Source organism: Strix aluco, chromosome 2, assembly GCF_031877795.1.
Source record: "Strix aluco isolate bStrAlu1 chromosome 2, bStrAlu1.hap1, whole genome shotgun sequence".
NCBI classification, from domain to species: Eukaryota; Metazoa; Chordata; class Aves; order Strigiformes; family Strigidae; genus Strix; species Strix aluco.
The window spans coordinates 116,100,729-116,115,928 of NC_133932.1; the positions used below are offsets into that span (position 1 = coordinate 116,100,729).

The 15,200-nt window shown below is 39.9% G+C and overlaps 1 protein-coding gene across 3 annotated transcripts in view; it reads left to right on the plus strand.

The window, feature by feature from the left end:
* The window catches only part of ATP8A2 (ATPase phospholipid transporting 8A2), a 353,217-nt gene that overhangs the window by 65,161 nt on the left and 272,856 nt on the right, over nt 1-15,200 (plus strand). For all 3 annotated transcript variants that reach the window (XR_012622101.1, XM_074815984.1, XM_074815985.1), the window contains 7 exons: nt 995-1,068; nt 3,955-4,024; nt 5,410-5,537; nt 6,555-6,666; nt 7,335-7,500; nt 9,865-9,992; nt 11,245-11,322. Coding sequence is in view for 2 of the 3 variants with exons in the window: in XM_074815984.1 (XP_074672085.1) it covers nt 995-1,068; nt 3,955-4,024; nt 5,410-5,537; nt 6,555-6,666; nt 7,335-7,500; nt 9,865-9,992; nt 11,245-11,322 (756 nt within the window). In the remaining variant the exon portion in view is untranslated. The remainder of the gene's footprint in view (nt 1-994; nt 1,069-3,954; nt 4,025-5,409; nt 5,538-6,554; nt 6,667-7,334; nt 7,501-9,864; nt 9,993-11,244; nt 11,323-15,200) is intronic.

The following is a 15,200-nucleotide window of genomic DNA, read 5'->3' on the forward strand; positions in this document are numbered from 1 at the left end:
TTTGAATTGGTCTGTGTCTGCATCTGCATTTTGTCCAGGCTTGCAGTTATTGTTGGGGAATAACAGTTCTGTATTACCCACCTTGTTTACTTTAAGGCAGACTTCTGATCTTCTTTGTGCTGAAATTAGTAAGAAATTTGTTTTCGGTGGGATCAGAGTAAGACTAGTGAATCTGCCTGTTCAAACATGCCATCTGTTTCAATTTTTATAAATTAACGTGTTAAATATTTTAACACCAATGCGCTGCTGAGAGTCTGAAATGGGCTTAAGCAGCCTGATACTCATCAGGCAAGCCTGACTTACTGCTTTGGGAGTGCTACTTGGTCCTTCTTAGAATGAAAGTCCCATGTGGATGTGACTCCTGTTAAAGGTGCCAGAAACTCTTAGGTCTTCAGTATCCCAGAAATCAGGACTTAGCACATCTCAAGTGACTACAAGTCAGGGAAGAACTGGTTGATACTATCTATTTGTAGAGAAAAAACTCCTTGCTAGTGACTAGTACAAGCAGTGCGTCTAAAGAGGGCTAAGGGAAAATTGATAGTGATGACTGGGTAGGCAAGTAATATGGAGAAGAAATAGGAGAAACTCTTGATTCTTGAGGAAGGTGAAGTTTAAAGATTACTTTTTTACTAGGAAAAAATATTTCTGTAGGTTAAATAAGACTAAAGGAGAAAACCTCAAATCTAGATAATGGCAGGATTATAGAAACAAGTAATGTTTAGTACATGCAAGTTACAGAAGTTCGCACTTTGCAGTTGAGTATATTTTTTTCTATAGAGAATTGTTTACTTGGCATTCAGAAGAGGGAAGGCTTTGATACTTCCAAGCTTGCAGTGAAAAGTACTCTGACTTTGAGAAGCACTGTCTCTAGCTGTTCTGTGCATGATGCTGTTCTTTTGACTGGGTGAAAGAAAATAACAAACTAACATTCCAGACAAGCGAACTCTTTGTTTTTCTTTTCCATGCTACTGTATTCCTGCTCCTGACTCAACAGGTAGCGGTAGGCGATATTGTGAAGGTCACCAATGGGCAACATCTTCCAGCAGACATGATCATTGTATCTTCCAGGTATCCTGAATGGGTGTGGAAATGTGTCTGATGAACTGAGGTGCAGAGGACTTGAAACTCTGTATTTACTACTTATAAAAACAGACATCAGATGGCCCTAACTCTTCTCCACATCTAAAATCAAATTTCAGCAATGTCGAAGGAGGGCTTTACTAGGCAATGAGTCCTGTTTCATTCTTAAGAAAGAACGCTTCTTTAAGACTTCATAGTATTGTGTACCTGTAATGCACAAAGTCTGTCACTGAGTTTGGAAGGCTGAAGATCTGTTGCGTGAGCTTCATGGAGTCAGTTGCTCTATGGCCTTCTGAGGTTCCCTCTACTTAATTAAGGAAGCTTAAGTTTTCTTTTGATGAATTCTACTGAATTTCAGCATTTTTTTTTTGTCCTGCCCCTTGGGAAAGATTTGTCTTGCAAACACTAATACTAAAAGGCTAGACCAGCTGATACCTAATAACTAGCCTGCAAAATAGCTTTGGACTTAAATTGTTTACTCCTTAGCTTTGATAAATCACATGTATGGCCCATCCCTAGCATGGTAGCAACAGTAATTTGTTGAGTCCTGCTCCTTTTAATTTGTGAAATACGGGACAACTTTATACTCATATACTGTCAAACAAAGATTTGCTGTTAGCTGCTAAAAGCATTTGCGTGGTAATTGTCTGCTAATCTGGATTCTATACTGTGTTGAACAGCTTGAGGCCAAATCAAGACCATTGTCTGCTTACATGAGACTTAAACAAGAGACAACAGCACAGTTCCTGTTTGTGAACATGCTTTTTTCTAATAGCCAAACCTTAGGGCACCTTGCTCTTCTCCATCATTTCCTTCTGTCCTCATGCTTTTTAACAGTGACTGTGTGTTGCTCTGGTCTCCAGGTTATAGTTCTCTTAGATGACCTAATTTCTAAGGGAAGTTGTGTTTTAAGCTGTTGCATTTTCCACTCCAACCTTCTTGTCTGTGCTATTTCTGTCAGCTTTCATTTTTTTGAAAGCTAGCTGGGGAAACAGTCTTCCTGAACTGTCACATGATCGAGGATATAAGTATCTTCATTCCATGGCATTACAATATAGTATTTTTTTAAAACAAATCTCAAATTTTAAATAGGCAGTTGCCAACCTTAATATGCAGTTACGCTACGCTTTGACATCAATAACTTGCTGTTTCAGCATTGAGGAACATTTGTTCTACTTGAGAACTTCCCTAATGTATTATACTAAAAAACTTTCTGATTTATTTCTGAACTTGCATGGGTCAGTTTTTGTCTACATTATCCTACTAACCTGCTGTCATTGATAATCACATAATAACTGGAGAATGTAGCCCAAAGTATGTGATTTGGGAGAAGCTTTGCTTGAAGTAAATAGCAATTTCTATAGCAGTGTTGCTTTGCAATTGGTATTATTCCCATGAGTCTTTAAATGACAATACTAAGTGTCCTCAGTTCACCAGAAGGCTTTGCATGCTTTGAAGGGGTGGGGGTCTTATGCTTGTATGTGTTAAATTTCTGTCTGACCTGACTCAGAGGTGAACTAAACAGCAGTTTTTATCTTGACTCTTTTTTTTTTTTTTTTTTTTTCCCCTCATAGAAGGGTGTCATCAGGCTTACATGATGGCAAAAATATTTGAATCCAAACACAACTTTGTATGGAAACACTTCCACGCTTCTGTGAAAGTGGGAGGACTTGTTTTGCAAGAGGTCTCCTTCGGGAGTTAACTACTTAAGTTGTAATAGATAAGGTTTTTGTGACAGTAGTAAAATTGGAATCAAGCTGGACTTAATCTGTGTCTTTCTTGGATTCAGATTACCCATATAGGAGGATCCAAAGAACAGATTCTGAAACTTTTTAAAGAAAAACTATCTGGAGAGAAAAACCTAGCTTCTTACTGTGTTATAAATGTACCTGTCTTTGTTAACAATTTTTGTCCTAAGGACCTTTGAGTCTTCTGCTGATAAAGTAAATTTGCTGTTAAAGCAATTGGTTACTTTGGAAAAGAAATAGCAACATCTCAAGAATATGAGAAGTGATATGGTAAAGAAGTGTTTGTTTGACTCTATCTGGGAAACTGATACTCCTTACTAGCCTGAGAAGACAGTTGGGGAAAAACAGTTTTGGTGGTGCCATACAGAGGTTTTAAATCTTAAGGGGCATGTCGGGAAAAGATTTGTGATAGAAGCACCCTTCCTTATCACAGGTATGGTGTATGCAGAGCTCCTCCATCTTAGATGTAGATAAGAACTTGACTAATGGAAAATTCAGTTCTGTGAAAAACATTTATTCCTTTTCTGCCCCAGTTCATAAGGGCAGAAGCATCTCTGGAAAGATGCAGATTATAGCCCTCGGTTTCAATCTTGCTGTATCTTTTTTTTTTTTTAGTCTCAAAAAAAAAAAAAAGCTGACTGTTAGTGACTTCAGATGTAACTTCAAAAGTCCCTCAACTTTAGAGTGATCTTGTGGCCGTGACCTTTTGTGTCTGCAAACAGAACTCAATAGCAGAGAGCACTACACTCTTCATCGCAACACATCCATTATTTGCACTGTTCAATACTTAGTATTTTATCTGTAGCTCTTGCAATCTGAAGCAATTTTATGGATTGCAGTGTAAAATAGTCCACTTAAGGCATTTAAATTTATCATGACTTGTTAAATTCTTATTAACCTTCTGTTTTAGACTTGTCTTCCTCTGTAGTTTGTTGTATGAGAGTGTTCATATCCAAAGACATCTCTGTAAAATGTGTCTCTTTAGCTGGTCCTTTCATGGTCGTGTACCATCAACATGGATTTTTGTATTCTGCAGTGTACTGAAGTATGTTGTGGACCATTTTAGTGCGAAAGTAGTATACAGAAAGTATTGAGTTATAATACTGAGAATCTTATGCTCTTACAGTGAACCACAAGCCATGTGCTATATTGAAACAGCTAATCTTGATGGGGAGACGAATCTTAAAATACGACAGGTAAAACTGCATTTCAACTTTTTTTTTCCATTTAGGTTTCAAACATTAGCTACAAAGCAGAGTCTAGCTTGCATGACAGCAAAAGTACTTTTTTAAAAAAAAAAAAAAAAGCGTATCTCTTTCCATGTAGCTGTAAGCCTCTTTTTCAATAGATACACGCCCAAGCAATAATGCTTCATGTGCAAGTGTAAGGAGGTAATCTGGAGGAAGTATTGTAAGCCTACAAAGGCAAATCAAGCAGACCTTGGCTGTGTCTTGCTGAAGGTCCAGTAAGTGGAATTGAAGTGCTGTATTAAAGTAAAAAAAATTCAGCTGTGCTTGTGATGAGAGCTGCAGCTTCTGCTTCCCAAGTGCTAATCTGTCTGCTTCTGCCTCTGGATTGCTCAAAATGACCTTTTGTGTGTTACTTGTTTTTTCTTTGTGGTATGTAGGGGAATTTTTTGGTATCTTTCTAGTTTTGTTGGAGAAATACTGCTGATCATGGTGTTTAGAAATAGTGCAGAATCTTTGTTGCCTATCACTATAAAAAAAGTAATTTAGATGAGCATTTTGTAATGCAGACTACTTTGTTCTTTTAAAAAGCTGTACGTTTGCTGCTTGTATACTACCTTCGCAGAAATGTCACTTACTGTTCCGGATCAGCCCACTAGATCAGATCTTGAGTTCCTGTCAGGTTTTATTTACCTCAGGACACATGCTTGAAATACAAAAATAAGGTTGTGGGGCCTTTTAAGGCCTTGTTCTGGCTTGCAGTGCTGCAGTCAAAGTATGGCAAAAGAAACACTAAATGGATCACTCTTAACCAAGTGGAGGTGTTCATAGACAGATGAAAAGCAATGGACTGTTGTGTGTGCACTCTGAGATGGAATACCAATATGTTGATAATTAACCTTGAGTTAATTACATTCTGATCTTGAGGATCAGAGTATAATGGATGTAGTGATCCAAGAGAGACTGCGCTTAGGAGCAGCTGTATGTATCAGCAGTAACATACCAGTGGAGCTATACTTTGAGAGAAAATCCAAGCCTGTTGATGATACTTATATCTTACTTCCTCCTGCACATATGCAACTTGGAGCTTTGTGGATGGGACTGACATTCCTCTTGGTTACAGAGAGATTATGTAGGTAATATAACTATCTTGTGTAGAGTAATTTAAACATATAAGCAGGATTTTGTGTCTGTAGTGAGTCTTCCTTGCAGGAGAGAGTTATCTGAATACCCATCAAAAAAAAAATCAAACAAAAACAAACCACCAACAAACCTGACAGAACATCTCCACACATTTGATTATATTTTGTGTCTTATGTTGGAAGGAAGCACCATTGTCTTAGGTTGCATTCTGATAACAACTTTTGACAAGAACTTCCTTTTTATCTCTGCAGGGATTGTCTCAAACTGCTAGTCTCCAGTCAAGAGAAGAACTGATGAAAGTATCTGGAAGGATAGAATGTGAAGGACCCAACCGTCATCTTTACGACTTCACTGGAAACTTGCGCTTAGATGGTCAAAGGTATTGACTTGATGACAAAGCTATAAATTAATTTAGTTAGGAAAAAAGGTTCCTGTGTACTTTTGGTCTGCAACACTGAGCACGTACATGTTTTTACTGGGGAAGAGGAGGATAATAATTGACAGATGTTAGTCAGACCATCTGCCAGTACAATAACACATAGTTCTGTCTTCCTGTTGGATCTTCTCCTTGTTATGGGAGAGCTGGTTTCTTTGGAATCGTAGTGGGTTTTTTTATCAAAAGCAACATCTACAGAGAAGGAAGAGTGGGGGAAATGGTTGGGGGTTTTATGGCCTTATTAATGAGATAACAGAGGAAATGGGGAAACCTTTCAACTAGAGCCAAAGGCTGCACCAAGTTTAGATATATAGAGAAAAATGATTCCAGAATCTGGAGTCTATCAGTGTGACTTTGATCTGTTGCAACTCTTAGAAGAACTTAATTTTAATACTTGAATTCATAGAACTTGAAAGGTCAGTGGGAACATACAGGTTTTATCTGGCTGTACCTATTTTCCTGCACAAAAAGTGTATTCCTTGGGCAACTCAGCTGAATAGTGACAGATGCAAGAATAAAAGATCACTTGCATCCCACTTGAAAATCACATGGGTAATACAATTTTCCCAAAACTCTTGTCTAATGGCATATGTGAGGTTGTAGTGTGCTTGGAATGGATGGTCTCTTTGCAAGTGTGCCGCTTGTCCGCTCTCAATGCAAGAGAGAACATGTTAGGCAAGGTAGAGTGCAGAGTAGGCTTATGGCTGCCATGTAAGTTACTAATTTTTGGGTAACTAGAACAGCTCCCTTGTATCACCTTTGCCCTACTGTGCTTTAGCAGGGGTTAGACTTATACAGGTTTTGGTGTTCTCTTGAGTTGTATGGACCATGTAAGTTCATTATATTACTTTCCTCTATGTGGTTTGGGTTTTTTTTGAAGGGGAAGTAAGGCTGAAATGAGAATTACTTTCCTTAAGTGTTATCAAGAATTGAAAGATATATGTACTTCTTGCATTGCAGCCCAGTTCCTGTTGGTCCAGACCAGATCTTGTTAAGAGGTGCACAACTGAGAAACACCCAGTGGGTCTTGGGTATTGTTGTGTATACAGGACATGATACAAAACTCATGCAGGTAAAGTTTTTAAGGCAATCTATACCATGTTCTAATAGAAGCTGGTTATCTTACCTGTATTCTACTTGTCTTTTGGACTTGCTTATGAAATGGTTTGACTCGCCATAGCTGTTAAAGACGCGAGTCTTTGAGGAATACAAGGATACTGTTGTACTTGTGATTACATATGCGCACATGCAACCTCTTATTGAGGTATCTGTCTCAAAACACTTCAATATGTAACTGTATTCTATCTTTATCTGGTAGCTGAACAACATGTAAAACTGAGGTTTAGCAGCTGAGGACATAGTAATGACCACCTACAGTCTTAGCACTTGGAGATAATTAGGTTAAGACTATAGTCTCTTTATTGTCTTAACGGTGGGGAGTGCCTGGAGAGACAAGCAATGTGGATGTGTTGCTCATCTCTGACCATCAGTGGGATGGGCAGCCTGGAGGCAAGTGTACTAGGTCTTTAGAAGGGAATCCTCTGACCTCCTGTCAGTTTTGGAGTCATTAGGAGTATTGTCTCCTATTACTACCTTGTTGAGCTTTGCTTACCATACTGAGCTAAATAGACTTGAATTAGCAAATTCTATAATGGACTCTAAAAATAAAGACTGAGTTGTCTCTGCAGTTTCCTCTTGTATAAGTCATTGCCAGACTTTTTTTTTTCTGCTACTGTTCAGAATTCAACCAAAGCGCCTCTGAAGAGATCAAATGTGGAAAAAGTGACCAATGTGCAGATCCTGGTTTTGTTCTGTATTCTTCTGGTGATGGCCCTTGTGAGTTCTGTAGGTGCCTTATTATGGAACAGATCACATGGCGAAGTTGTCTGGTACCTTGGCTCCAACAGTGAGTATGCAGGCAGCATGCTAGGGATGTATCAGACTGTAGGGCTGGCCAGGCTCTTAGCTTGGCTAAATGAATGCATAAAATAAGAAACAAAAAAAGAAGCACAATGAACAAAGCCTGTCACTAACTTTTTGATGGGCCAGTATTTTTTTGGGGAATGAAGTTGAACTTGCCAGTGAGGCTTCTGTTAATAAAACCTTCTAAATGTTAGGTAAATACCATTGAACTACTACCCAGGGAGAAGGGCAGAAACAAAAGATGAGGCAAGAGTTTTTCTTGGATATTCGATGTTTAAGTTATAGCTCTGTGGAGATGCCATGCATGAATTTGTTTTCAGAGCAGGTCATGTACTGCTGCCTTACGTGTCATATTTGACTGTATCTGACTGTAGGATAGTAGGTGTCAGTTTGATACTGACTCCAACTTCATGTACAGAAGCAAAGGGTTTCTGTAGCTGTTTTCTCAGTCAGAAATGCTGATCTGCTCTTGTGGAGAAAACTGTTAAACACTAAATATTATGATTTTGTGTTTAATGGGTAATGTTTCAGTCTTTTTGGTTTCTGATTTCTAGTATGTTGTAATGAGAACTGATCTCTTAGAGTGCTTATTGAAGGGTTTTATTCGATTTCATTCATACTCCTTGAATTTGTTAGTTCAGTTATCAGATGGGCCTTATGCAAACACTTAAGGATGAAATAAATTGGTCTCCAGTAGAGTTCTGACCTGAGGGGGTTATAGTAGCTAACTATAAAATGTGTGGTTACAAACATCTTGGGATGCAGATCTGAAAATGATTCTCACAAACTGCAAATGGTCTTTCTGGTGGTAGGTTGCAAAACAGATGGGAAAAGGTGTCTTCTGCAGTTTAAGAACTGCAATTGTGATACTAATGGAAAAATTGTGTAGGAAGAGCATGGAAGTACCTCATATTTGACTCTGTTTTTTTGTAGTTGTAATGTCTTCTAGTGGCAGTATCAGCAACTTTCAAAGTTTCTTCCCTCCCCCTTGGTTTTTAATGAGCAAGTTTAAATTTGTGCCTTCCAATGATGTTGTTAATATGGGAAAAGATGAATGGAACAAACTCTTGAAATTGTCCTAATATAAAACAGGTGCAACCTGTAATAAACTAGGATGACATAGTAGTCTGTAGAGATGCCTCTTTGTAAATGGAACATGCACTTTCTATCACGTCTAAACACCACACATGGGAAAGACACTTTTTCAGGCTAGGCAAGTAGATATTAAATTTTTGGTAAATGTCTAATTTCTATAAAGATTTTATTGGAAAAAATTCTTCTATTATCAAGTGTGCTTCTACTTTCTGTAAATTGATCAGATATGGAATTCCTGCGTGCTCACACTTGAAGGTGCCTGGGTCCAAGCTCCCAAGTCTTGCTCAGATCTTCATTAGGCTTCAGCAGTTCTGTCTCTTCTATCTCCTCCTAGTTTGATCCCCTGCCTTATTACTAACTTATTTGTAATGCTGGAAACCCCTCAGTTGTGGGCTGTGATGCCATTGTGCTGGGTGCTCTGCATGCTGACTGAAGTGCCTCCCTAAGCTTCAAAGAAAGTGAAGGACAGACAAATGTGGAGACTTTGAATGTAAAGAGGCTGTGGGCAGCACAGTGAACAGGAGCCTTCATCCTGTGTCTCTACTGAGCCTTGTCAGTTCATGCCTGCTGTCTATAAATGCTTCCCCTTCCCTTTAGGAGCAGTTTTGCTGGCAGATAGATTTGGGCAGCTTGCCCAATGTTGTCACCATTAATAACCACTCTTCTGCTTAAGCAAGATGCCTTAGTTCATTACTAGGTGTCTGTTTAACAGTCAGCTTGTTCTCTTAGTTTTTGTTAGTGTGAGTAACTTCTCAATTCTGCCAATGCTGGCAGATTTTAGAACAAATTTTAGTCTTCATTTTTTGTTTTCTGACTACACTGAGACAAGTAGGCTCTTTCTGAAAGGTAAAGTTATGTTGCTATTGATATTGGTGTCTCTTAATTGGGGCATTTGACAAATCATACAAATCTCTAAATTTGGGCTATAATGTGAAATATCATACTTCTCACCATCTGTTTAGCAAAAGTTGTTCAGAAAGTGTTCTGTTCTCTTAATATATAGCCTCACCAATCTTGCCCTTCTTCACCTGGCATAATGTGCTGTGTATACAGGCATGTGTTCTGTGGGTGTTTTATATATGTCTTATTGAAATCAATATTAAAAAGGCCCTTATACTGGGCCTCAACACACTCTGATTATTTTAGCATTACTAAATGATTAGGCCAACTGCAGAAAGATGATTGCCCCTATACTGTACAACTCAGTCTTTTGCCTTCTGTCTGCTTATGTCTTGTGTTTTTTGGTCCACAGAAATGCTGTCTGTCAACTTTGGATACAATCTGCTGACATTTATAATCTTGTACAACAACCTTATTCCAATCAGTCTTCTGGTGACATTGGAAGTTGTCAAGTTTACTCAGGCTCTTTTTATAAATTGGGTAAGTAACAAGAATAAATGTGTTAACAACAGTTTTGGAAAGTGACATTAAAAAAAACACCCAACAAACCTACCCTGAAATCTACCAGATTTTTCTGATGATTTTTCTGATGAAATTTCTGGGAAATGCAGGGAGAAGTTCAGAGAATTTATTCTGTGTTAGTTTTGTGTTCCACAGGAAAATAAGATTTAGTTGTAGGAAGATCCCCTGTGCAAATGATCGCTCTTGTATATTTTAGGGTTGTGGGATGAGAAGGAAGGCTCAGTTTTTGGTGAAAGGAGGCTTCTCAGCTGACTCATGTTCAGTAAATAGCTTCTGAAAACTCTGCAGTACTGTATAGCTTCTCTTAGCCACAGCAGAGGGAAAGACTAGACTTGCTTGGGGGCGTGGAGGTTTTTTGTATGTGTGGTTTTTTTTGTTTAAATCCCGAGGTTGGCCTAAGGTCATTTCTGGTATGAATCCTAAAATTTCTGTAAGAAGGTGAGTTGGTGGTGCCTCATACAACAAAACACTGGCCCCTCTGTTCAGACAAGCTTTGACTTCAAGGTATATTTCTCCAGTTGTGGACCAAAAGTGCTGTAGTGATGTCTCTTAAGCTGAACAAGACCAAGAGGAATACCTTGTCTTATGCATTTATCCCTGGACTTTCAGTAAACTTGTAGTGGTTCCTGTAAAATACAAATAACTTAATGTCTAATGTGCCTGTTCTCTGAGCTGCTTATGTACTGGAGATGCTTACCTAGCTTATCTGAGAAATTGCTTTGGTTCATGTGGCAGCTGTTTTGTTTACCCTCCCACTTAAGTGAAGTAATAAGAGTTGATTTCACAGGGTTGCTTGATTTGTCTTTTCAGTCATGGATATGTGGCTAGAGTAAATTGCATTGTTGTAACTGAAGACCTATGATTAGCTTGTCACATCTGCTCAGAGGAGGGAGTTTTGGGGAGTTTCAAGTTGTGTCTCATATCTTATTGGAACTTATTCCTTCTGTACTAAATCCTTAAAGTAGAAATAGAGTGAAGAAAATGATAACTACCTGTAGCTGAATTTGGCTTTTCTCATGTACATATACTGTGGAGGTGTACTTGGGAAAGGAGGTACCCCTATTCAGCCTAGGATGCTGTTGTCTTGGGTGTTCAGAACCTCTACCAATGGAGTTAACTCAATAAAGCCCAAGTTGGAGCTGACTAGAAGACTGGAGACTTCAGTGTTCCACTTTGTATAGCATAGGTCTAACTTTTTCACTCATTTCAGGACACAGATATGTATTATCCTGAAACAGATACACCTGCAATGGCCAGAACCTCAAACCTGAATGAGGAACTTGGGCAGGTAAGACAACACTTTCATGTTTGTGAGAGATTCTGGGAAGACAGAGGGAATGAGATCATGCTGTACAAATCTGCTTTATTCTGTTGCTCTTTGGTTCAGGTTAATGGGACATCTTTACTTTCATTAGTCCAAGTCTTACAAGTAAAATAATGAGAAATCACAGAATTAAATTTGAAGTCATAGAGGCGGTTTTAAGCATGGGAATTGAATCTGTAATTCCTATGTATCCTGACTTTTTTACTCAAGGGTGTTGGAGGGATGCTATGTGGTTTTGACCGCCTGTACTGAAACAGAATGTACAAGTATAAGCTTGGCTGAAGAGCAGGCCAACAGCCTCAGTCTGTGTTCTTAGCTCATGTTTCTGCCCACCTCACAGGAAACGCAAGTCAAAAAAAATAGTTCTAGTCCTAATTTAGATTGTGTTCCTTTAAGCATTTCCATGTTGCAGGGTGGAAATCAGGAGGTCTAAAGCCCAGCTGGAAATTAATCTGGCTTCAGCAATCAAGGACAACAAGAAATGTTTCTATAAGTATGTCAATAGCAAAAGAAAGACCAGGGAGAGCCTCTATCCCCTGCTAGATGCAGGAGGAAATATGGTAACAAGTGATGAGGAGAAGACTGAGGTGCTTAATGCCTTCTTTGCCTCAGTCTTTAATAACAAGACTAGTTGTATTGAGGGAATCCAGCCTCCTCAGCCAGAAGACAGACTGGGAGAACGACCCCCCTGCAATCCAGGAGGAGACAGTCAGTGACCTAAACAAGACACACGCAAGTCTATGGGACCAGACGGGATACATCCAAGGGTGCTGAAGGAGCTGGCTGGGGTGCTCACCAAGCCACTTCCCATCACTTACCAGCAGTCCTGGCTGACTGGGGAGGTCCCGACAGATTGGAAATTGGCCAATGTGACGCCCATCTATAAGAAGGGTCGGAAGGATGTTCCAGGAAATTACAGGCCTGTCAGCTTGATTTCGGTGCCCGGGAAGCTGATGGAGCACCTCATCCTAAGTACCATCACACAACACATGTGGGACAACCAGGTGATCAGGCCCAGTCAGCATGGGTTTATGAAAGGCAGGTCTTGCTTGACAAACCTGATCTCCTTCTATGACAGGGCGATCTGCTTATTAGATGACAGAAAGGCTGTGGACGTAGTTTACCTTGACTTTAGTAAGGCCTTTGACACCATTTCCCACAGCATTCTCCTGGTGAAACTGGCTGCTTGAGGCTTGGATGATAGCATGCTTTGCTGGGTAAAAAAACTGGCGGGATGGCCGGGCCCAAAGAGTTGTGTTGAATGGAGTTAAATCCAGTTGGCGGCCAGTCACGAGTGGTGTCCCCCAGGGCTCAGTTTTGGGGCCACTCCTGTTTAACATCTTTATTGATGATCTAGACAAGGGGATCGAGTGCACCTTCAGTAAGTTTGTAGATGACACCAAGCTGGGTGGGAGTGTTGATCTGCTTGAGTGTAGGGAGGCTCTGCAGAGAGATCTGGACAGGCTGGAGCGATGGGCTAAGGCCAACTGTAGGAATTTGAATAAGGCCAAATGCCGGGTGCTGCACTTGAGCCACAACAACCCCCAGCAGGGCTACAGGATTGGGGAGGAGTGGCTGGAGAGCTGCCAGTCAGAGAGGGACCTGGGGGTGTTGACTGACAGCCGGCTGAACATGAGCCAGCAGTGTGCCCAGGTGGCCAAGAAGGCCAATGGCATCCTGGCTTGTATCAGAAATAGCATGGCCAGCAGGGACAGGGAAGTGATCTTGCCCCTGTACTCGGCACTGGTGAGGCCGCACCTCGAATACTGTGTTCAGTTTTGGGCCCCTCACTATAAAAAGGACATTGAATTAATCAAGCGTGTCCAGAGAAGGGCAACGGAGCTGGTGCAGGGTCTGGAGCACATGTCGTACGAGGAGCGGCTGAGGGAACTGGGGTTGTTTAGTCTGGAGAAGAGGAGGCTGAGGGGAGACCTCATCGCCCTCTACAACTACCTGAAAGGAGGTTGCAGAGAGCTGGGGATGAGTCTCTTTAACCAAGTAACAAGTGATAGGACAAGAGGGAATGGCCTCAAGTTGCACCAGGGAAGGTTTAGACTAGATATTAGGAAGCATTTCTTTACAGAACGGGTTGTTAGGTGTTGGAATGGGCTGCCCAGGGAGGTGGTGGAGTCCCCATCCCTGGAGGTGTTTTAAGAGTCGGGTTGACATAGCGCTGAGGGATATGGTGTAGTTGGGAACTGTCAGTGCTGGGTTAATGGTTGGACTGGATGATCTTCAAGGTCCTTTCCAACCTAGATGATTCTGTTCCTTTCAGATAAGGACAATTGTATATTAACTTGCAGTTGCTGTAAGAGATTTTTTTATAAATTCTTCCAATGAGATGTTTTCAAAATGGGAGGGCTTCCCAAAACAAGCTTACTGGAAAACACAACTTTGCCATTCGAATTTTGTAGTACCACTGAGAAATCCTAGCTTTTTTTCCTTGCCCATCAAAGTCATGGCTATGTAACTGAACCACATGAACTTCATAATCTGTGTGAATTTAGTGTTGGAGACAATGTTTATATATGTAAAATATATAATGAATGTGTGCTGTTCAGCAGAGTGGTAGTCGGTATTCTGCCTGCTTAATCCTATTGGCTTTTTCTTTAGGGTTGTTAAAAATTGGTTTGCATTTAGATTGCTGTGATGTGAAGTTATCAACTTTCAAATTATGGTAGTGTTTTTGTCCAAAGTAGACTATATTATGTGGCATAATGTCTATTGTTGGCCTATATGTTGTTTTCAGAAATGGCTTACTAGTGATTCCATGTAACTGGACTGAATTTTTGGATCCATTAATTGAATTGTTCACAGGTGCACTTTAAAATTTTGTTATATGCTAGAATTATTAATGACTTGAAGTTCGTCAGGTGTTTGGGTATCCACTTTGACTTTTGACTTGCACAAGGCTGCATTTCCTATGCTGTATTCAGAAGCAGTGTAGTGCACAGCTGAAGCATTGCTTAACTAGGAGTGTAGTGCACTGTCTTGACCTCAATGCAGATATTGAGGAAAAGCTTTTTGCAACTCTAGGCAAAATATTCTCGTTTTTAAATTGGCTAACTCTTACGTTGGGACTAGCCCTTCCTACCTGTTGCTGGTTTAAATTCTTACCTGGTACAGAGGTAAAACAGTATGGAATTTAGCTTGCAATTAATTTTGCTCTGTTGTGGCCTACTGAAGGTGGGAATGTTGAGTCTGCTAATGCTCCAAGAAGTTGTGTTGCTGTGTTGGAGTCATCTCCAAGTTCTAGCTGAAAGTCAGTGGTTTCCATTACGGGATTATTAGCTTGGGCAGTGCTCACTGTGGATGTATTTTGTACTTGAGGACTGCTCATGACTGGATGCCAGAAAAAGGTTTTATTTGCCTGCAGAATACCGTTTGGACTTACTATAGGATATTCCTGGTGCAGTAATATTTGTGTGTGTGTGAACCCAAAAAACAAAATTCCTTGTGATTAGAATTTCTTCAGTGTGTTAAATTCTAATGATTCTTCAACAATCTTATGAGTTCTTGTTTTAATTTCAAGTCTTGCTGTTTGACATTAGTACAGTTGAAAGATATGGGGAATGTCCAGTTAGCACAAGCAAGTACTTCCATACTGATCACACTGGAGCCTTGGCAATTGATACCTACTATTTAAGCCTTTCAGCATTTAGAGAAAAAGAAATAATGTTATTAAATAACTTGCCTGATTATTTTGCTGTAGTTTTGGTAAGACAAACTAAGCTGTAATCCTGTATTGGCCAATACTGTGACATTTGAGCCATATGTCTCCCAGAATTTTCCTGATACTTAATCTATTTTTCCACTTTGAGTTCTTTACTTTGCAAATTGAA